The sequence below is a fragment of the Astatotilapia calliptera genome, chromosome 13 (assembly GCF_900246225.1).
Source record: "Astatotilapia calliptera chromosome 13, fAstCal1.2, whole genome shotgun sequence".
In the NCBI taxonomy this organism is placed as follows: domain Eukaryota; kingdom Metazoa; phylum Chordata; class Actinopteri; order Cichliformes; family Cichlidae; genus Astatotilapia; species Astatotilapia calliptera.
This window is the reverse complement of record NC_039314.1, coordinates 6,853,004-6,876,066: the sequence shown is the minus strand read 5'-3', so window position 1 is coordinate 6,876,066 and position 23,063 is coordinate 6,853,004. Positions and strand designations below refer to the sequence as shown.

The 23,063-nt window shown below is 41.3% G+C and overlaps 2 protein-coding genes across 4 annotated transcripts; one reads left to right on the top strand and one right to left on the bottom strand.

Annotated features, from left to right (window-relative positions):
• Positions 1–510: 510 nt before the first annotated feature.
• On the top strand, positions 511–18,083 carry herc4 (HECT and RLD domain containing E3 ubiquitin protein ligase 4). Of its 3 annotated transcripts, XM_026189555.1 has the most exons (24): positions 511–598; positions 2,517–2,786; positions 2,907–3,066; positions 3,204–3,280; positions 3,376–3,597; positions 3,677–3,768; positions 6,315–6,445; positions 6,553–6,707; positions 7,006–7,082; positions 7,849–7,973; positions 8,129–8,188; positions 8,938–9,049; positions 9,539–9,728; positions 9,965–10,137; positions 10,231–10,350; positions 10,441–10,539; positions 10,626–10,793; positions 15,171–15,314; positions 15,406–15,572; positions 15,712–15,778; positions 15,863–15,945; positions 16,086–16,269; positions 16,717–16,819; positions 16,931–18,083. In XM_026189555.1, the coding sequence occupies exons 1-24, from the start codon at positions 583–585 to the stop codon at positions 17,137–17,139; spliced, it is 3,204 nt and encodes a 1,067-aa protein (XP_026045340.1). In that variant the 5' UTR covers positions 511–582; the 3' UTR covers positions 17,140–18,083. The 3 variants fall into 3 exon arrangements, with proteins under 3 accessions (XP_026045340.1, XP_026045337.1, XP_026045338.1); XM_026189552.1 differs by lacking the exon at positions 511–598 and having other exon boundaries at positions 1,596–2,786; XM_026189553.1 differs by lacking the exons at positions 511–598; positions 15,863–15,945; positions 16,086–16,269; positions 16,717–16,819; positions 16,931–18,083 and having other exon boundaries at positions 1,596–2,786; positions 15,406–15,598.
• Positions 18,084–18,820: 737 nt separating this feature from the next.
• Positions 18,821–20,385, bottom strand: cox5b2 (cytochrome c oxidase subunit 5B2). The gene is made up of 4 exons (XM_026189556.1): positions 20,182–20,385; positions 19,281–19,351; positions 19,102–19,201; positions 18,821–19,000 (listed from the first exon to the last, which is right to left on the bottom strand). Exons 1-4 carry the CDS (start codon positions 20,276–20,278, stop codon positions 18,888–18,890), a joined length of 381 nt encoding a protein of 126 aa, XP_026045341.1. The 5' UTR covers positions 20,279–20,385; the 3' UTR covers positions 18,821–18,887.
• Positions 20,386–23,063: the final 2,678 nt, after the last annotated feature.

Here is a 23,063-nt window from a genome sequence, read left to right as displayed (position 1 = left end):
TAAATGGCATTGTGCACCAGCAGATGGAGTTTGAATGATATGAATCTATCTGACTTTTCATCTCCTTTTAAACCATTCAGTCAAACAAAAGTTTGGTCTGAAACCTAGCTGTGTTCGCTGGATTTTGAATGAACAGATGTGGATCTCTGTTACAGAAGCTTACTGTACATCAAGGAAATGTCCAATCTATTTTTAACTGGTGCAAAAAGCTCTTTTAAAACCAGATGATAAAAAAGAGAATTACATTGATTTGATGTCCTCATTAGCTGCATTGCTGTTTTCATTATTTTAAAATATATGCATATTTGAGTCTCTTAATGCCTACTTTTTTAATATGTTTGTTGAGTTTACCTTGTATTTAAAGTTACATTTTCTCTTCTTCTCGTATTTTATCTTATCTTAATGAAGGTGACACAGTCTATTTGTTTGTTTGTTGAATCGGAGTAAGTGAGTTTGCTCTCCACCAGGGGGAGCCCGGTGGTTGTGAACCAGCTCAAGTTGGCGAACATGGTTTTGGAAAAAGACACGACACCGGTAGAAGTTCGAGATTCTTCTAGTATACTTACAGCCTGATTACATAAGATGAACAAAACTACAGGTAAATAAAATATCTGCGATTAGAATGCAGATATAACACTTTTTTTATAACGCCTCACATTTAATCACATACATCTGCAACTTATAGTCACATTCAAAATGTGCTTGTATTATATATTTATATGTAGGCCTACTTACATTTAATTAACAATAATTAATTAACATTTAATCTTGAATACCGTTATATGTGTTGTTATTTCGAATGTATTCATTTGTGGACTTTTCTTTTGCTAGTTCATACTACGCACTTCAGTAGTAGTCTTTCGCGCTTTCACTTTCCTTCTTTTACTTACTAATTAATAACAAATAAATGCCGTGTGTGCTCTGTATGAACGCGAAACATTCAAGAAAAAGAAAACGGGGAGGTCTGTGTGTGTATGTGTGTGTGTGTGTGTGCATGTGTGTGTATGAAATGGAGTTCGGGGACTAGGAGAGTAACCTCCGTGTTTTCATACCTAGGTAAAGGTAGTACAGCGCAGCCGGTATACGCATGCGCGGATGCGCTCGCTCTAGAACATTTCGGCAGCTTCGCGACATTTCTTCACGTCCATGAAGGAAAATGCGTGAAAACGCTGTTAATACTTCCGGTATTGTAAGCTGCCTTCAAATTAAGCCTTACAGCGTTTATGTGTAGAGCTTCTCTACGCGTCTTTCAGAGAAGTATTCAAATCTCCTTGACCGTGTTTTGGACATTTCGGGACTCTTATGTATATATTTTAACTATCTTGTACTCTTCTCCGCTCTGCTATTATAAAAACACTTTTATTTCTAAAAGGACATAACGGACATTCAGAGTTTGAGACGACTGCTTTAATGTAACCACTCCGATGCTCTGTCAACAACTGCTGTACGGCCAAGAAACGCGTTAAGTAGGGTTTTACCTGGGAGTTGTCTTTGGACAGCAGCGTACTGTAATGTGTGTTTTTAACAGTCGGACTAACTAACGAACAAGGCACTGGCAGATCATAAACTTGTCGGGTCTGGTGGCTTTGGTAAGATTTGCTCTTGGCTCTAACATAAGAGACACCTGGCTGTAAGTTGTTAAACTTGTGTTTTTAGCGGAACAGTAAAGAATAGCGGGGCTTTAAGTTCAGATACTCAGCTGTGAAGTCACTTCAGGTTTCTGAATGAACTCTTAAGTACGTTATGTTCCAAACACAGACATAAAGTCTTTGGGTCTGACTAACGTTAGCTTGCTATATCAGGACTGTCTGTATAAGTCAGCCATGTACCACGTGTCGAGTGCTTAAACATATATGTTTCTTAAAATATTTTCCAATCGCACTATGATAATTTTAAGTACTGTCATTAAGTTGGTCAAGTGCCATCAGTCTGAAATGATCTACCTCGCCTGTATTCGTCAAGGTGCATGCTAGCGTGTGCTAACATTACGGACAAGAGTTATACTTCCGCTTACAATATTATAAACGCATACATTTGTGACCCAGAAAGAAATGTGTAAGTTTATTAATTATGTTTATGAGAGTGTAAATCGTAGGGGTACATACAGTTATTGGCAATACTCGTATTTAAACACGTTTTGGCATGTGCTTTAATTTGTAAACCCAGCCGCCCGCGACGGAAGTGGTGTTATTTGACGATTTTAGCAACCCTAACGGAACTCACCCAACACCGTTAACTGTAGCTTACTAGGCTAATCTGTTTACATGGTCAGTTTAGACTGCAACGTACTAGTGCTCTCGCTATATATACACACATATATATATATGTAGGTGTACGATCCTGAAGTCATGACTTAATCTGACCGCAGGCTTGCGTCTGTTTCATGTGGCGATGATGTTGTTTTGCCTCTTTCGGCTTTGCTAGGTGATACCAGCTAGATTACACCTTGCAAATGAAACGGGGGATATGTGACTATACTCTGGAAGGTTATATTAGCCCAAGTGTCTTCTTCACAGAGCCTGAGATCCTGCTTTTGCGTGCAGCTAAAGGGAGAACTACAATGCTGTGCTGGGGAAATGCTTCCTATGGACAACTGGGCTTGGGTGGGATTGATGAAGAGATTGTGGTTGAGCCACGAAAATGTGAATTCTTTCACGGGAAGCAAGTGAGTGATGTGGGGTGTGGCCGCAGACACACAGCTTTCCTGCTGGAGGACGGGACGGTGTATACCTGTGGCTGCAATGATCTTGGGCAGCTTGGACATGAGAAAGCCAGAAAGAAACCCGGTTGGTGATGTCTGCTGTTTGTTTGTTTGTTTGTTTGTTTTTCTAATAAAACATTGGGGGGTTTTGTTTTGTTTTTTAAAGTTGCTCACTGTGCAAGCACTTGTTTATGTCATCTATTAGAGCAAGTTGTGGCCTTGGATGCACAGATCATAGTGGCTGTATCATGTGGAGAGGCCCATACACTCGCCCTAAATGACAAAGGACAGGTTTTCTCGTGGGGTCTTGGTTCAGATGGACAGCTGGGATTAAATAACTTTGAAGAATGTGTTCGCGTGCCTAGGTAAATTCATCAACTATCAGGAAACCCCTGTGTGTCCTACTTAACGCACTACTTGCTCATCCTTTGTTTTGTAAAGGCACCATGAAAAGACCTAATATAGCCATTCTTCTCTCTCTCTTTTTCCTCTGTATGAAAAGAAACATCAAGACTTTGTCAGATGTTCAAATTGCTCAGGTAGCCTGTGGGTACTGGCACTCCCATGCACTTTCAAAGGGTGAGGAATGGTTTGCACTTAGCACATATCCAGAGCAGCTTACAGTGTTTATGTCATGTTAAACCGTTTCAATTATATATGCGTTTTTAACACAGGGGGCCACATCTTCTCATGGGGCCAGAATCGATATGGCCAACTTGGGTTAGGAATCAACGGACAGAGCATTTCCACACCCCAGATGATTCAGTCTCTGCAGGGCATTCCTTTTGCTCAAATATCAGCAGGTGGAGCACATAGCTTTGCCCTCACTCCCTCGGGAGCTGTGTTCGGTTGGGGGCGCAACAATTTCGGTCAGCTTGGTCTCAACGACTGCAACGGTGAGTGGTAGAAGGTTAGAAGGTGCCCCTGTACATTCAAACCCGAAACTTTGACTAATTTTCAGGACGTCTTTTTCAGATCGGTATTTCCCGGCCCTCCTGAAATCCCTCAGATCACAGAGAGTGATTTACATTTGCTGTGGAGAAGATCACACGGCTGCACTGACCAAGTTAAGTTGCATACTTTTTGGTTCTTTGATAGATCTGCAGCGTTGTGTGTACAGAAGACCGAAATTTGAAACTGTGGGATTAATGATTAGATTTAAAAGTGGCTCTTTTAAATCTAATTAATGGTTTTAATTCTTAGGCTTAAAATCATTAAACTGGGCCTTGGACTTTTACTGGGATTTACTCCCATGCTGGGTTATGCTTTCTTTACCTTCTTCCTAATTCATTGCTGTTGTTGTTGTTGTTGTTTTTAATCTGCCAGTGTATATGTGTTACATTTTCTTAACTGATCCCAAACAGCAGCCAAGCAGGATTACAGATGCATCACTTGTCACAGTCAGTGTGTTGTGTCCTCGCTCTCCAGTTTGCATACTGCTCAGAGACAGCTGCTGCCAAGCGACCAGTTAGAAAACATCCCAGTATCACTGCAGTACATTAAGTCTGCTATACATTAAGATTTCAGTGTTTTGCTTTGTCACACAGATGTTTAAAAGCTCTCCTTTAGAAAAACATTAAGCTGTTGTCAGATGAACAAACTGTTCAGTACCCACGGGTGCTGTAGGTGCAGTTTCTGGGTTCCTCTACTGCTTAAAACGAGCTTGCTTTCTTTCTTCTTTTTTTATATTCCTTAGCTCCCCTCCCATTTAGCCAAGTCTCTTCTGATTGGCTGCCCCTCATACCGAAGGCTTGACTAACACATCAGTGTGGCTTCACGGCCAAAGCTATACGCCTGAGATGACTATATTAGGGATGTCTGCACTCACTGACATCATGCTGATATAGAATAAACTGCCTGAAACTGCCTGAGCATTTGGCTCACTGGGATTACTTGCGCACATACTGAGCTCATTATTTGATGCTGCAGGCATTTCGTCTGAGCACCCTCCATTGTAACAGTTTATATCAGAGTCAGAATACTTTTATAATGACGGGGGGAAATTGCTTTGTCACAGACTCTCAAGCAAATGATATGAAAGGTAGAAAATGGAAAGAAATCATAAAAAAATGTAAACCATCCTTATAAAACTAAGATGCTCCACCAATGGTGAATTATGTTAAAATAAATACTCCAAAGTTAAACAATAGTATGTACAATATAAAGAAAATATGAGAAGTAAAAATAGTCCAGGTGTCATAAGGGGAAGATATGAAGTTTGATCATCGCAGTTATAAATCATTTCCTGTGGCGTTTTAGTGCAGTGAGGTTTTGCTCCTGTTACTGTCCTGCAAGTCATGGAATGAACGTGAAGGATTGTCGGCTATCATCTGACATCTGCTCTCAGAGTCGAGCTCCACACCTATAATACTGGCCTTGTGGATCGGTTTGAGTCTGCTGGTATCATGCTGCCCCAGCCCACCACAGCATAGAGGATGGCAGTGGCCATTACAGACTCAAAACATCCTGGGTCATCCATTAGATTTTAAAGGAGTCATCCAAGAAAATAGAGATGACTCTTCTTGTAGAGGGCGTGAACACTGAGGTATTTTTATCCTGTCTGCACCCAAACCACACGGATGGAAATAGGGGTGACCAGCATTCTAACCCTTCTCACATCCACAACCCCCATGCTCTTCCTCATCACCTTGTGTGATACATCACTACTGCAGAGTCATTAGAAACCTGTGAAGGTGGCAGGTGTCTGTGCAGTGCTGAAGGCTGTGGTGTACATGGTGAAGGGAAAGGGAGAGAGGACAGTCCCCTGCTGGGCTTCGGTGTTGCTGTCCAACATGGTGCTGCAGGTGGTTTGCAGATCAGTGAGCCAACTATCCAGGTCACTGCCAAGGCATCCACCCAGCAGAGCCGAGCTGGTGGTGGTGAACACACTGGAGAAATCAAAACATGACCCTCACAGCGCTGGGTGGATGTAGGCCCTGTTGAGCAGGTCAAGGACCGGAAGGGATCTGACCATGTGCTGGAAGCTGGTCCAGGATAAGTCTCTTCAGGGTCTTCATGAGGTGTGATGTCAACATTTTTTGGTACAAGTACGAGGTGTGACCTCTTCTACACAGGGAAAAGCATTATACGTTTTCAGTGGGTAATCATGCTCATCATGTAGTCTTCTTTTATGAATAGTCTTCAGTAATTAGGCTCATAAGTAATGCCATTTCTGTGTTTACTTCTAATTTTTAGAAAAGAATAGATGAGTTGGGATCGTTATTTAGAACCTGGAATGTTTTTTGGTTTGTTAAATAGTGAAGTTTTAAATCTTCTCGAGCGGTGGATAAAAATGCCCATTTCCTGTCCAGGTGCCCAGACGCAGTAAGTTTGTTTCAGTAGTGGCCTGACGCTGTAGAGGAGGAGGATCCCTGCTGTAAGACTTGGATGTTAAAATAATCCCCCTCCTGGCATGTGCCATTACTAATCTAGCTGTTTCTGGTTAAGGAAAAACTAGACTGAAATCATTAACACGACAGCTGTCTTTCATGCCTCTCTGTCTCTTCAAGCCTCATGTTCAGTGGTCTTTGCTAACACTTTGGCCTTAGCAAGTTAGCACAGTGCTAACCCTTTTGAAGGTCGGAATAACTGGTTCTGTTGTTTTTAAATGCAGGAAGGGGGCGTGTTCACATTTGGAGCAGGAGGATATGGACAGCTTGGGCATAACTCTACAAATCATGAAATAAACCCCAGAAAAGTGTTTGAGCTCATGGGAAATGTAGTCACACAGATTGCATGTGGAAGGTAAAATCGACTTTGTTTTTGCGCGTTTATCTAAAATACAACGTCAGTGAATTATACTAAAAAGTCACAAGGCTGCTAGTAACGTTTCAAATTGCTGTGCGGTCAAGGCAACACACGCTGGCTTTCACGCCGTCATCGGGGAAGATGGATTCATTTGGGCTCGGAGGGAACGGGCAGCTTGGCACACGGTCCACTTCCAACAGAAAAAGCCCTGCTCTTGTTAAAGGTCCCTGGGTAGTCGCCAGCACTGCAACAGATACAGGTGAGGGGACAGCAAATGTAAAACCAAAACATCCTTCCATTTTTGAGGGGTGTAAAGTTTGAATCATAAGCAGTCAAATGTATTAATCGATAGGGTTCTCCATTTACGTTTTCTCTGACTACGTTTTCTATAATTCTGCTGTGTATCCATCTGAACGTGGAGATTTATTAGCTTTAATCTGAATCTGAAGTTGTAAAAGCACATTACATCATTAGTTTGATGGGTTTATTTCAAACGTAAAACTCGATGGTAAGATGTTTTAATAACACAAAAAACCTATTTTCCCTCACTTTTGCAGATTCAGAGGAGAACTGTTGTGTCAAACGGATTTATGCTGGAGGAGATCAAAGCTTTGCTCACTATTGCAGTACCAACGTAAGTTTTCCCTCTCCTCTGAAACAGAGATTTCATGGAGATGCTTACAAATGTACAGCACGTTTTAATAATTGCACAGCTGTCCTGAATGCTATCGTTTTTACTCTACAGTAAAAACAATGGTACTGGCAGTACTCGATAATAGTGAGCAGCTGAACAACAGTGATTTGAACTAAAGCATTATTATCACTGCTGGGGAGTGAGAGCAATGTCAGGCAGATGAGCTGAGATTGTAAATATTTCCAGACACAACCTGTAATTATCTGGAATTTAAAAAAAAAATCTTAGCACATGGGTTCGCGTGTAATTTTATACCACAGCGTTGTTTGACAACGTCACCATTCACATGCGTTAAAGAAGGCTAAACGTACCAGTAAAACCATAAGAAATTTGAAAAATAAGAAAATGACTTCAAGTTAAAATCTTGTCATTAAAGTTTTCGAATTCCAGGAAACAGAATTGCGTTTGTCAATCTAATTAAAGCAGACTGCTCCAGCTGATCCCCGACAGTCAATGCAAGCTGGTGTTGGTTTTAAAACACATTGCCATGTAGCGTATGATGATTTTTCAAGCAGAATTTAATTTGTAATGAGGATGTATGTCACTTTTTTTTCTTTTCTTAGAAGCACCTTCTTCTAAAATGTGCCGCAGATAGCTGTGAATACTGTTTTTACACACATCTGATCTGTTTCTTCACTCAGTTTTATTTACACAGGTTTACATTTTTCAGTTTTTATTTGTCTAACTTTTATACTTTTTGGTGCAGAGCCTTCAGAACGGAGATGACACAAGGATACAAGATCCCCAGAGAAAGATTTACTCCTTGAATGAGGATCTCATACAAAAATGGTTGAACCACTCACAAGGAAGACTCCCGCTCGACATCTCCAAGTAAAGTTTTCTTCTTCTTTTTTTCCCCCTCAGTAGATCCTCGGCATATTGGAGTTTTAGTTTGTTTTAGACATGGTGTGTTTGAGTAGAATCAAATTACCAGATCCTTTTTGGAGATTTACACAGTAATTATTTGCCTTTTCTGGTTTCCTTAGTGAGATCGACCTCGTGTTCTCCTCAGCAAGCTGCCTAAATGGGTCTTTCCTGTCAATGAGGTAAATGCACTCCAGATATTTCAAAAGTCATAATCTAGTCAGAAAAATCATTTTGACTGATTTACATTAAAATCAACACTTTTTTTTTTTTTTGCTGAATTTCTTGTTTATTTACTCTCTAATTAGATAATTAAAGCTTTCTTAAGCTGCTCCCGTCATATGAGCCAGGTGAATGCACGAGTTTGGTAGGCTATATAAAAACATGAAATTGAGATGGCCACAGTTTTAGCCATGAAAGCAGGAAGCTCAACGATAACAACATTCAGTACTGACACTTATCTGCTGTCATGGTAAATCTAGAGCTTGTTCTGTTGTCACCGCTTTGACCAGATAAAAAGCGTGCTCTCCTGGGTTGAGATCAGATTCTGATTTGGCCACTGAAGCATATCCTGTTTCTTTGCTTTGAGAAACCTTTGGGCTGCTTTTGAAGTGTGCTTCAGCTCATTAACCATCTGCACTCTGAAGCGCTGTCCGATCAGTTTAGAACTTTAGATTAATATATATTATATATATATACATAATATAACAATACATAATAAATATATATATATATATATATATATGTATATGTATATATATATGTATGTATATGTGTATATATATATATATATATATATATATATATATATATATATATATATATATATATATATATATATATATATATTGTTGTAGTTATTGCCTAGCGTTTTTGTAATTATCTCATTCTGAGTGCTGATTTTGTTTTTTCCCTTTTTTTATAAACGCAGTCATCCAGATCACTACAGTACCAGCAGTAAATGTTCAGGGGTGGATATGAACATGGCTCGCCTGCTCTTCAACAAAGTAATCCAAGAGGGTCACCCTGAGATTGCTCAGCAGGTCAGTGGCCACATATAATATAGTTCCATCCACCCATCCATCTCCTTTTACTTGTTCAATTCAAGGTCTTGGAGGGGACTAAATTCTGGATTCTTCACTGTAATTCAAAACTGCATTCTGTGTCGTGTCAGTGCCATGCCAAATACTTGGGCACTAATATATTTTCTCTGACTGGTGAAGTTCCTCTGACTTGGAGTTTCTTTTTCATTTCTCATACTCTTCAACAGTGTTTATGACCTTTGCTCATCTGCTGTCTTGTCAACGACGTTCATTTTATTTTGATTTGGTACCTGACCAGAAGATGTTTTTATAGTGTAAATGTCCCCAGTGACGTTTTATTACTGTGTCGGCTCCAGTTATTTCCGGTACTCTGGTCCATTCAGTGTGTTATTGTTGCACTTTACCCCACACCTCATCAGCAGTTTGTATGCATTCAGGATTATCACATTAATCATAACAGACCTGTTTCCCTTCGTCTGTCTGCCTCAGATTGCTGCTAGTCTGGAGAAGAACCTCATTCCCAGGCTAAACAATTCTCCTCCAGACATCGAAGCCCTGAGACTCTACCTCACTCTTCCAGAATGCCCTCTCTTCACTAACCGAAATAACTACGTCACCATCTCTATCCCATTTGCCAAATCAGTCATCAGCCTAAAAGAGGCTCCACTGAAGGTACTAGGTAGGTAGGATGAAGGAGTTTCTTTAAGCTTTCCATACTACATTAGTACTACATACTATACTTAAGACCTTATTGTTCAGGAAAATAAGGTCTTAAAATAGCTTATATTTGTCATAAATCTTATGCAGGAATTAAATTCCAGATGGTATAGTTAGGACTGGGAAAAATGAGCACTTTACACTGTCTTAAAAGGGTTTTGAGGAGCACAAATTTAGTGTTTGCTCATGTATTTGCAGGAAACTGGTGGTCTACGTTTGAGTCCCCAGTCTTCCAGCGGCTAGTTGAACTGTACAAGGAAGTGGTGGTGTATCTGCTGCAGATGCACAAGGTGGGCATTCCCGCAGTAGAGCAGAGAATTTTCACCTGTTTTCTGGACACGTCGCTGCGACTCCTGGAAATCCTACACAAGGTGAGGAAAAAGGTGCAGTGTTAAATTCCTGCTGCACATTATATCCTTCTTTAAAGGACTACAAGTGGCAGTCTCTCCCACTTCTCGCTTCAGGTGAGCGAGAAAGCGGGACACATCATTCAGTATGGCAAGTTCTACATTCATGAGTTGGACAACCTGATAGACATCCGAAATGACTATGTCACATGGCTTCAGAGGCAGATGTACCCAATGGTGAGTCTGGATGTTGGCTCTGCGATTCAGTAATACATCTTTCTATGTTAAGGTTTTGATGTGAACCTTTTGTTTATGCTCTATCCCCAGGGACATGATGGTGTGGTGACTCTGTGCAAGTATCCCTTTGTATTTGATGCCCAAGCAAAGACTACACTCCTTCAGACAGATGCTGTCTTACAAATGCAGGTACTACTCACTAAACCTCTTAAAGGCAGTTTCTTACCTTTATTCTCACTAATCGCTTCATAATCATGTGTTTTCTGTATTAACAGATGGCAGTGGACCAGGCACAGATGCAAAATTTCAGCTCCATGTTCCTACCGGCTGTGGAATCCGTCAACCCGTGCCTCATCCTCATCGTTCGCAGGGAAAACATTGTTGGAGACACTATGGAAGTGCTCAGGAAGTCTAAGAATGTTGACTATAAGAAGCCACTAAAGGTAGAAACAGCATTTAAGTTTGAAGCTTTAAAAAAAAAGAAGCAGCATAACCCAAACCTGATTTAAATTTGGCCACCATTTCCATTCCAGTCATATTCTTGTAAACTCTGGATCCCTTCCAGTACTTGTGCTATTATTGGATTGTTTCCAGGAAGTCCCGTTCTGACAACATGCACATGTGCGTGTGTGATTTCAACATGGACCTCCTTGCAGTCTACAACGACACCACTAACTCAGGGAAGAAACATCATACAGCTAATAATAATAATAATAATAAACTTTATTTATAAAGCACACTTAAAAACCAAGGGTATGCCAAGGTGCTTAACAAGTAAAATAGAGTATAGGAGGAGGATAATAGAAATAGGACCAAAGCAAGTACTAAATATGCAAGCAGATAACTGTCACTAATACATAGGAAAGCAACAGGTACAGAGCAAACAAGAATTTAAATGAGCATAGAAGTGCATGATATAAAATCATAAAAGAAATATTAACTAGAGGGAAAGGCAAGATTGAATAAGTGGGTTTTTAATCGTGATTTGAACAGTGCAATGGAATCAGATGCGCGGAGGTCGAGAGGAAGGGTATTCCACAGTACCGGGGCAGCCAGAGCAAACGCACGGTCACCCCGGGACTTCAGTCGAGATCTGGGTTGGGTCAGAAGTAGTTGAGTGGCAGATCTGAGTGTTCTAGCAGGAGTATGTGGTTTGAGAAGTTCACTAAGATAACTTGGCGCTAATTTATTAATAGTTTTGAAAGTAAGGAGTAATATTTTAAATTGAATACGGTACTTTATGGGCAGCCAATGCAGGCTAGCTAGGACAGGGGTAATATGGCAAAATTTCCTGGTACCAGTCAAAAGGCGGGCTGCTGCATTTTGGACTGTTTGCAGTTTAAGAAGAAGAGAAGAGGGAAGACCATAGTACAAGGAGTTACAATAATCCAACCTGGAGGTCACAAAAGCGTGAATAAGCTTCTCCAGGTCCTCATGCGGAATATAATGCCTAGCCTTAGAGATAAGGCGCAGTTGGTGAAAGCTAGATCTCACTACAGCAGACACTTGCTTATCGAGTTTGAGCGAGCTATCCAGCAGTACACCCAAGTTACTGACATAGTCACAAGAAAAACTAGCAAAGGAACCTAGGGCAGCACAGAGTTGGGCACGAGGGATTTTACTGTTGAACACCACAATCTCAGTCTTCTTATCATTTAAAACGAGGGAATTACTCAGGAACCATTCTTTGACCTCCCGCATGCATTCTTGAAAATAGTGCAGGGACACAGCAAGGTCGTCAGTAAGTTCAAAATAGATCTGTATGTCATCGGCATAACAGTGGAAGGCGATATTGTATTTTTCAAAGATTGTGCCTAGAGGGAGCAAATACAATGAGAAGAGAATAGGGCCTAAAACTGATCCTTGAGGCACACCACAACAGACCGGAGCGGAGGAAGAGGAGAAGGTGCCTAAGTGAACTGATAAGGATCTATCAGCGAGGTATGATTTAAACCAGTCGAGGGCAGTGCCTCTAATACCCACAGTGTGCTCAAGTCTTAGTAATAAAATGTTATGGTCTACCATATCAAAGGCCGAAGAGAGGTCCAGTAAAACTAGGACCATAGAGCGTCCAGTATCAGTGATTACAAGAATATCATTAAGAACTCTAACCAACGCTGTTTCAGTGCTATGCAATGGCTTAAAGGCAGATTGAAATTTCTCAGCAATATTGTTCGTGTCCAAGTACGCCTGGAGTTGGGAGAGAACTAGTCTCTCCAGGATCTTGGACAAGAACGAAAGCTTAGAGATCGGTCTATAGTTTGAAAGGTCATAACAGTCAGAATTTCTTTTTTTAAGAATCGGGTGGACTACAGCATGCTTAAAGGACAAAGGAACACAGCCTGAGAGCAAGGAAAAGTTCATAAGAAATAGGATACTAGGTCCGATTACATCAAAACAGTCCTTAGCTAAACGAGATGGAAAAATGTCAAGCACAGTATTGGTGTTATTCATTTGAGCAACTAGCCGCTTAAGAGTCAAAAGTGACACAGGCTCAAACTGGTGGAAAGTTGAAATGCACTCAGGAATGGGGAGAGGATATAAAGCAGGGGGAAGGGAGGACTTAAGAGATGAGACCTTTTTTAAAAAGTGAGTTTGAAATCGCTCACAAAGACCCTGAGAATGAATTAAAGGCATGTCCGGGGAAGGGTTAACCACAGAGTTAAAAATTTTAAATAAGGTACGGGGGTTATGGTCATTGGCCAGGATGATTTTGGACAAGAAGGACGCTTTGGCCGTTTTAGCAGCACTTTGGAATTTTAAGCGGCTAGTCCGTAGCATGTCATGGGAAACCTGAAGTTTATCTTTTTTCCACCTTCTCTCAGCGCGCCGACACACGCGACGTAAGGCGCGCGTAGTGTCATTAAGCCAACACTGAGAGTAGGTTCTAGGGCGCTTCATCTTAATGGGGGCAACAGTATCAAGGATTGAAGAAATCAGCGATAGGAAGGAATTAGCATAGTCATCAACCGAGTGAAAAGAACAACAGTCGAGAGTGACAGATGCAGAATCCAAGAAAGACATAGAGAAGTTTGACATCGCTTCAGCATTAATTACACGTAGCGGGCGAAGGGGAGCCGCAGGATGTAGTTCATTAGTGCATAAGCCAGTATCAAATATAACTGGGAAATGATCCGAGATCCCAGCGTCACTTATATCCTTGATACAAATGTCCAGACCATATGAGAAAACCAAGTCCAAAGTATGTCCTTTAACATGCGTTGGGTCATTAACCCACTGAGCCAGGTTAAAAGAGTCCGTTAAGGCAAGGAAGTCTTTAGCAAATGAGTCATCCTTACAGCAAGTGTGTATGTTAAAATCACCGACAATGAGAACACAACCATACTTAAAAAGAACGGAGCCTAGGAGATCAGCAAAGTCCGTGATAAAATATTTGCTATATTTAGGCGGTCGATAAACCACCACGCAGAGTGTGGTCGTGGATGCAGTCATCTCCAATAATTAGACTTCAAAGCTAGAGTAGGTAGGTGAGGGTAGCTGCCGAACTGCATACGAATTCTTAAAAACCGAGGCTACGCCGCCACCCCTACCAGTAAGCCTTGGTGAGCTAAAAGCAACACAGTCCGACGGAAGAAGTTCAGTAAAAGGGAAACGAATCCAGGTTTCAGTCAGGAATAAGGCATCAATCCCATTAGTGGAGATGAAGTCATTTAAAAAAAAGGTCTTATTGACCAGCGACCTGACATTAAGCAATGCCATCCGTATCCTAGGGGCTAAGTCGCCACGGGTGGTGCGTCGTAGGACACTTAGGTTGTTTCGGCAAACGCCGCGTCGGAGCGATGTTATCCAAACCCGAGCAGGAGAACATGCCACAGGAATCGCAGGGTAGACTTCGTGGTCGGCCAAGCAGATCCAACGGTGGGTGAGCAACTTAGCATCAGAGCGCTCCTGGGAAGGAGGGAAAGAAGATAAGATATCCAGGCTGGCATGTGGGTAGCCTGTGGCTCTGGCTTTAAAGTAGAGCCTGAAGCGAACGCGACGGCCGCTCCTTCTACCGCGTTTCCTATAGCGTTTCTTGTGTAGATTCGGAATAGGTAGGTGGAGGAAGCCGGTCGGAGGGTCCGGTCGGAGGGTCCGGTCGGGGCGCGGTGGCGTCACTCAGGTTCCAGCAAGGATCAGGCCGAGAGGAATGAGAGAGTCTTAGATTTAAAAGTGTTTGCCTGTCGTATGTAATCAGTGCACAGCCATTAGATGCGCATACAACTAAAAGGATAAAAAAATACAGTGCCAAGGTCCATAAAGAGCGTAGAGAGGGTAAGAAGCAGCGAAGCAGATGTAGCCGAGGACGGCAAGCCACGTACACCGGCGCCATCTTCTACCACACTCTCTAGCTAAGAGCTAGAGAGTGTAAAAAAGGCACTCTTCAGGTTTATAAGTCCACAACGTCCAAACGTAGCATCAACATTAGGTCACAAGCTTGACTTAAAGCATGCTAGGCCTTTTTTTTACAGTGTTGCGAATTGTAAATCCGTTCTTAAGGTTCAAAACTGTAGATTCTGTCTCAACTCCTCACAATTTCGACACAGAAGTGGTGATCCAGTGAGCACACAGAGTGGTGCAAGTGGTTGGAACAGGATTTCCAGGTAGCGATCGCTAAGTATCGCAGGAGCCGTGGCCTTGACAACGAAGACAACTGAACGAGCTAACAGCCAAATTTAAATCAAGTACACTTAGGATGAAGTTCCTAGTTATGAATGAAAATACATATATGAATGTGAAAGATGCTGCTCATGGTAATGAACCCACAGAGTATGCCAGGTTCAAACGGTACTGTGACTTACTTGTGACATTTGTGGCAGGTGATCTTTGTGGGAGAAGAGGCTGTCGATGCAGGCGGCGTGAGAAAGGAGTTCTTCCTTCTGATCATGAAAGAGCTGCTTGATCCCAAATACGGAATGTTTCGTTACTACGAGGAGTCTCGCCTCATCTGGTTTTCAAACAAGGTACTTGCTTTAAACCAGGCGGCATCTCCGCGTGATCTTTGTGAAAACCTTCCTCGATTAAATGCTGACAATCACCGACTGTCCCTTGCAGACATTTGAGGACATTGACTTGTTCAACCTCATCGGGGTCATCTGCGGTCTGGCCATCTACAATCTCACCATCGTTGAGCTCAACTTCCCCTTGGCCCTTTACAAGAAGCTTCTGAAGAAGAAGCCAACGCTAGAAGACCTGAAAGAGCTAATGCCAGATGTGGGAAGGTCAGATCAAGGAACAGTCACCTGAGGTTTCCATTTAATATGTTTATGAATGGTAGTTTACCTTGGCATTGTCTTAACGTCATCTAAACCTTTCAATGCCACAGTAATCACACAGGGAATTGTGTTCCTGTTCATCCAGGAGTCTGCAGCAGCTACTAGACTACACAGAAGATGACCTTGAGGAAACCTTCTGCTTGAATTTCACAGTAAGATGATTGACTATCAACATTTTCTGCTGTGGTTAAAGTAAGTTGTGTCATCCACCTATCATATGATTTTTATTTTTTCAGATCACAGAGGAAAACTACGGTGCCACAGAGGTTTTGGAGCTTGTACCAAATGGGGAAAACATTAACGTCAATATGTCAAACAGGTAAAGATTTTTTTTTTTTTTTTTAAAGTTGTCCTGATATTTATCCATTAGCAGTTATCCACTAAGGGATTCATGAATATTTTGGACTGTTGTTGAAACATTCACGTTACTCTCATTTTTCTTACTTTCTTCTCCTCTAGGCAAGATTTCGTCAGTGCCTATGTAGACTATGTTTTCAACACATCGGTAGCTCCACTCTTCGAGTGCTTCTATTCAGGCTTCCACAAAGTGTGCGGTGGGAAAGTTTTAGAACTCTTCCAGCCAAACGAACTGCAAGCCATGGTTATCGGCAATACCAACTATGACTGGATGGAGCTTGAAAAGGTTTTGTATTAAATAGTGATTAGTAAAAATTGCATCTGGCCACGCAATGTGAAGAAAATATCTGCATAGCCTTTAGGACTATGAAATCTGTATTCTTCCTAGTGTCCAGCAGGGGGCGACTCCTCTAGCTGTATTGAAATTTCCTTATGTCTCACTTGATTTATTACCTCAGTAAACATTTTACGAATTTAGTTTATGGTCTTGTATGCTAGTTTAACATTCCATCTAATACAGTATAATCTTCATTTTGTGAATTAAGGAAACATTTGCCGGTATGGTGTGATTGGCAGGTTGCTGATGTAAGAGTGTGCAGTATCCTTGGTTTCTCAGTCAATACATCATTTAAAAGCCCCAGTGGCCACTGTGAATCTCACTTTTTAAAGTGAGCCTTGTACATTATAAGATGGATTATGAAAATCATTTTTGTTTATGCTCTTTTGCTCATAGACTACTGAGTACAAAGGGGAGTACTGGACAGACCACCCTACAATCAGGCTTTTCTGGGAGGTGTTTCACAATCTTCCATTGGAGAAGAAAAAACAGTTTCTCTGTAAGTGTTGCCCTAAACAGCAGAAAAGTTAATTTCATTAATTTTGTGTGAGTTTGCATGTTATATACGGACCTTGAAGAATGAAGAGAAACAAAAATCTTGTCTTTACAGTGTTCCTCACTGGAAGTGACCGCATCCCCATCTTGGGCATGAAAAGCTTGAAACTGGTGATCCAGCCTACTGGTGGAGGGGAGCATTACTTACCTGTCGCCCACACCTGCTTCAACCTGCTGGACCTGCCCAAGTACACGAGTCTAGAAATGCTCCGTGAGAAGCTGCTACAGGCTATAGATCACAATCAAGGCTTCAATCTTGCCTGATAGAACATAAAAATCCATGTTGAGACTGTTGATGGCAACCACATTCCCAGATGGTTTTTTGCAGACTTCTCAGTCTGGATGAGTCAAACACAAGTTGAAAAAAATAAAAATTAAAGAGGCGGCCACATGACACTAAAGGTGACTGAGATGAACGGCTGGACTTTCATGTTAATGTTGATTTTTTTTTTTTTTTTTTTTTTTCCAGCTGCTTTCTTGCCATCAAAGTATTTGAAGTCCAATCCCACACAATTTGATTCACATTTAATATTGCTCATGTAGATATGCTTTTATTCATGTTTGGATAGGACGAAGCAAACTACTGGTATATACAGCACAGGGGCATAAATAAACTGACAAACTCCTGTAAAATGCAGTGAAATTTTTCTAATGCTTAACACCTAATTTATTGTGACAGTGAGATGCTTCTATTATGTTTTTACTGGTTTAAAATGTAGTCAAACACCACAAAATACCACGTAATTCCACCCCCCCAAAAAATATAGAGAAAAATAAGACCTGATTCACATCTGACAAGGTGTCAACAGAAACATATTTTTTAAACTACACTCTAACAGTATTTTCTGCATGGCTTTGTCATCAAAGTGACACCGTATTTTACAGGAGTTTGGGTTTTTTCATCCCCTGTTGCAAAAATTGTTAGCCAATGTAAATCTACTTTGTTTGACAAAGGTTCTCTTGTGACATTTGCTCGAGAGCAATGCGAAGTGTTTGCTATAGATGCTGAGTGGATTTTCTTGGCTGTCTGCCTTAACAATCCACAAATAAAAACAAAGTACAGCCACTGAAATAAATGGGTTACTTGCTGGTAAGGTTCTAAGTTCTTATGAAAGGTTGGTTATTTTTAATATAGTACCTTGTGTTTGAATATTGCTGTAGAAGGTATTTTTTAACAAAAAATATACCACATTTTGTTTTTAAAAGGGGTTAATTCTGCTTTTTGTTATTTTCTTTCAAATATGTTCTGATGATGGATGTTCTTATGACACCTGACCAGAGTTTCAGAGGAGGTGGTAAGTATAGGTATGTGTAATCCGTGTGCTCAGGCATCAACGTCTTCCTACTCTTGGGTTTGTATGAAGTTACAAAGGGCAGATGTCATCTCGGGCACACAGCCATTTCCTATTCACATCCTGCAAGTGGAGGGGCTCATGAAAGCGGTAAAGACAGCCAAAGTAATTATTTACGCCAAAATCTAGACGGTAAATAATGGCGATTTTTTTTTTTTAGATTTCACATTTACAATATCACTTCATTCTTCCAAAGAAGGTGATTTTTCCCTATGATTGGCTAATTGTTGACACAATGACACATTTCTTCAAGGGCAACTGTTGAGGTGTCAGAAATGTAGTCGAAAGCGCAATAGAAACCTTTGAGGGGCAGCCAATCAGAAATAAAGTTACCTTAAAGTCAGAGAGATGAAATCTGAGGGCCTGCATTAAGGTAGAGTATAAGAAAAACAAAGCTGCTGTGATGAATTAAAATATGTTGGAAATCAGAATAATAGGTCCCCTTTAAAGTCCAGCTTATATAGTAAATTAACCTTTAATATTTTAACTGTCTGTTCCCTCATGAAAATACCCATCAACACATTCCACTTCAAGTCACAATTTAATCATAAACTGTACAAGTTGAATGATGTGCACACACTGCAGAATATGGCCTTAAAGGAGGCAAATACACTTGTCTGTTGTTGCCCAATTTGGGGGCTTTGTGTGTTAGTTTTGGTATCAGTGGGGCAACTCGTGATGGACAAGCTTATAGTGGGAACCACAGGAAGGACAGCGCTGGGCCTCTCCCTCATGAAGCCAGAACCACACAATAGCAGTGTTGTCTTCCTCACCTGCAAAGATTTTTAAAAAGTTATAATTAAAAAAAAAAAGTTTTTAACACTGGTAAAACAGATTCATAAAGGGGAAATTGTATTCATTATGCATCACTTACAGAGACATCCCACCAGCCTCTTGGTTCCAATGCCTGGCACAATGTGAGGGTCTTCTTTGGTACCAGCATAGTGCTTTGGTTTCAGGATGCTGTAAGGGTCCTGTGATGTAAACGGGAAAAAGAAAAAAATTAGCTTATGTGCAGTTCAGGTTCATTATCATATGTATACAGTAGCCTACCTTTCCCTGTTTGAGGGCCTGGAGGGTACGGCGCTCCAGCCCAGTGGCCTGTTCTTCATCTGTTGGTATGCCTGAAAAATTAAATAGCAAAAAGGTTTCTATTAAAAAAATGAATAAATGATAATAATATATACAAATAATAAACAAAAAAAATCTGTATTTGATTCAGCTGCTTAAAAAAAAAAATCAGTTTTATATTAAAAGCCTATAATAACTTGCTTAAATCTTACCTCTTGCATATGGCCTCCGCACACTAATAACTAAAAAGACTAAAACTAACACAGAAACCAACACTAAACGTCTTCTAAGAACAAAAACTAAACTAAATTAAAAAGAAAAGCTCAAAACGAAATAAAAATTATAACTAATTAGAAAATACAGAACTATAATAAACTCTGTAATGAGTGCGGGCAAGCCTGCACGTCAGCATTGGACGCCTCCCACAATAACACACTCCTGTCCCCTATCAGGGTGCTGGCACCTGCCCAACAGAGTCTGCCAAAGGAGGTGGGTCTATCAAAGGCCTTTCCACTCGCTAAAGTCCAAATGACCTTCATTTTTTTTAAGGTGTACTTTATAGTCGTATTTAGGTAGGGGCTTTGTGTATCTCAAAGCACTTAGGCCTCCCACAAATATGTTTTACTTCTGTAAATAAATATGTACACAGGTGTTTCTTTTTGCTGTAAATAAAACACTGGCGGTAGCTAGCTAGCACGTACTGCAAACTCCTTGTTACTAACTTGTCAGCTACCAAACTAAACAATAAAGACGCCGCTAAAATTGCCAATATAACCAGCCTTTCGCTTTTCGCACTAAGTCTAGTGAGCGGTGACAGCTGTGGCTGTAACGCACTCCGGAGGCCTGTGAAGTCACGTCTCCTGTCGTAAATACGGAGTCCTACCTCTCACTGTGGCCATTGAACGGTGCAGCGGGGCCAGCACGCCGCTCCTCAGCTGCAGTGTTGTTGTACAAGCTCGGAGAAGAAGACGTCCCGCCATTATAGTGCCTTTTTCAAGTACAGTGAATGACCTGGCTCTGCTATAAACCGGACTGAAATGACCCCACTACAACCGCCTGAGTGACGGGTGCGCGGGCCAATGAGCAGAAGCGCAGCTGATCCGACCAATCAGATTCAGCAGTGGGAGGCACGCTCTACGGGTGGTAAACACCGCTGTATACTTTATTATAGAAAAACGTAGTTTCATTTTTGTTATGTAAAAAAACAGCAACAACAAAAAAAAAAAAACACTTTAAGATAGCACCTGTTATTGTAGTTATTTAGTTTACATTTCCGTGCAATTACAAGGGAAGAAGGAACCATCAAACTCAAAAACCAAATGTACAAACCATACACGGGCATTTGAAATTGCAGTGCTCCCACGGACCTCAGACTTACACTTAAACAAACATAAAAGATAAAAATTAAAATCTTATGTACATAAGGTTTGCTCCCAACACACATAGGTGTTTACATCAGCGCTGTAATTTGCACTAATCAACTGAACAACTACTACTGTTATAACTTGCACATTATTTTTTCTCAGTTTATATATACTGACATATTGGAAGTTACATTTACCTTTTGATGCACAGATACAATGCACAATCTGTACATTTTGTAAATATTCTTAATTATTTAAACATCTTCCAGTACCCTGCTCTGTTTGCGCAATAAAACCTGGGTTTTCCACTTTCATCTGTACTTCGATCTTAATAACTGTACAGTACTCTGTTTTTGTACATTGTCCATGATGTAAATATGTGTTTCTGTAAAAAAAAAATATATATATATTGTGTGTTTTTTTGTAGAGCAGAAGCAGTCAGCTCATTTGAGGGTGAAAACAAACTCAAACAAACTCAACAACCAGACGGTGTTTTTTGCTGCTGTTACAATCAAATTTCCCCTTGTGGGACAATTAAAGGATTTTTCTATTCTGTTCTATTTGTAAAAATGTGCTATATTTCCCTATGAGGTGTGGTATTTTAAATCCTTTTACCACTGTGCTCGAATAAATATAGACCAGCAGAAAGAAAGAGAAAAATGCTGACAGAGGTACTCTGCAGTGGAGAAAGAAGAAACTTGTTGAAACGTTGTTTCTTTTATTTTTCTCCTGTGATCCAGATGGAGGCGGTGATGGACCAACAAACATCAATACTCACATGCTGGCTCACATGGTGATGACAAAAAAAGAAGGTGTTACAAGCTGTAAAAACGTGATGTGTGAGTATATATGAGGAGAAAGAGCGTAAAAAGACTGGGTCCGGCTGTATTACTCAGGCTGCACTACAGCGTCTATTCACAGGCGCGATCCCACTACTGAGCGGCACGGGGGCTTTGACCTGCTCCGTTTCCGACCTGGGCCGGTGCACCCCTCCTTAGGCGACCTGGTGGTCCCGAGCTCCCCCAGGAGCACCATATCGATACCGAACTTAGTGCGGACACCCGATCGGCATAGTCCGCTGCAGCTCAGAGCTCCTGAGCTCAAACGATCCGCCAGCCTCAGCCTCCCGGTAGCTTGGATTACAGGCGCGCGCCACCGCACCCGGCAAGAGGCGCCCTCGTTTACGCAGACTTTAAGGTTTACACACCTGACGTCATCAGGAAACTGCTGCAGATAGCAGCCAACAGCAGCCGTAAAGGTGCTGCTCAACACACAGTCAACACACAGTTACTCATTTAAAATGTCTAGGTTTTAATAAATACAACCGAATCTTACAACCAAAGTGGTCATCTCATGTAAAAATATATAAAAATTCATTATTGTATATAGTAAATATTAAGTCTAATATATGCCCTAATAAGCTATAGTACTTTTTCCTTTGGGAAGGTACCATGTATGCAGTCTGCAATTCTGTTGCGGAAAGATGTTGAATCTATTTATTTACTGTAGAAAAATAATTGGTTTCTGTGCATTTGTTTTACCCTGGCAATAAATTAAAGTCGATTACGTTGATTAAGCATCATTAGGCGGAGGGTGGGGGGCGGTTCCCTATTTTTGCTGGGAGTTGGCAACTCTGCTAGTTAGGTATATGTAATTATTGATTAGGTTGTTTGATATTTCCGGTAAGTACTGTTTAAAATACCAGAATAGGGAGGATGGTGTAGGTTTAAGTTTATTAGATTGACACATATATACCAACAGGACAGCGTACATCACTGTCACAACAGCATTTGTTTTCATTCAGAGGCTTTATGGCTTTTCCTGTAATTCCTGGTGGGCTGTTCTCTAGTCAAAATGCCCGGGCTGATTTTTTTGTCCCAGTCCAGTCCTGCGTGTTCATCAAAGTCAATCACTGAAAGAAAAAAAAAGTTCACCGTCTCTTTGAATTTGCAGTGATGGTCATTGCTACTCCCCTCCAGTTGGAGGCGCTGTTGGACCAACAAACAGCGGTGGTTTTCAATGGAACGAGAGGACAGAGAGACCGTGTTTGACGCTTTTATAAGCTGTAAAAACGTGATGTGTGAGTGTGTGTGCTGTGTGTATATTTCTGTGGAGAGGAGAAAGAGTATAAAAAGACTGGGTCCCGCTGTATTACTCAGGCTGCACTACAGCGTCTATTCACAGGCGCGATCCCACTACTGAGCGGCACGGGGGCTTTGACCTGCTCCGTTTCCGACCTGGGCCGGTGCACCCCTCCTTAGGCGACCTGGTGGTCCCGAGCTCCCCCAGGAGCACCATATCGATACCGAACTTAGTGCGGACACCCGATCGGCATAGTCCGCTGCAGCTCAGAGCTCCTGAGCTCAAACGATCCGCCAGCCTCAGCCTCCTGGTAGCTTGG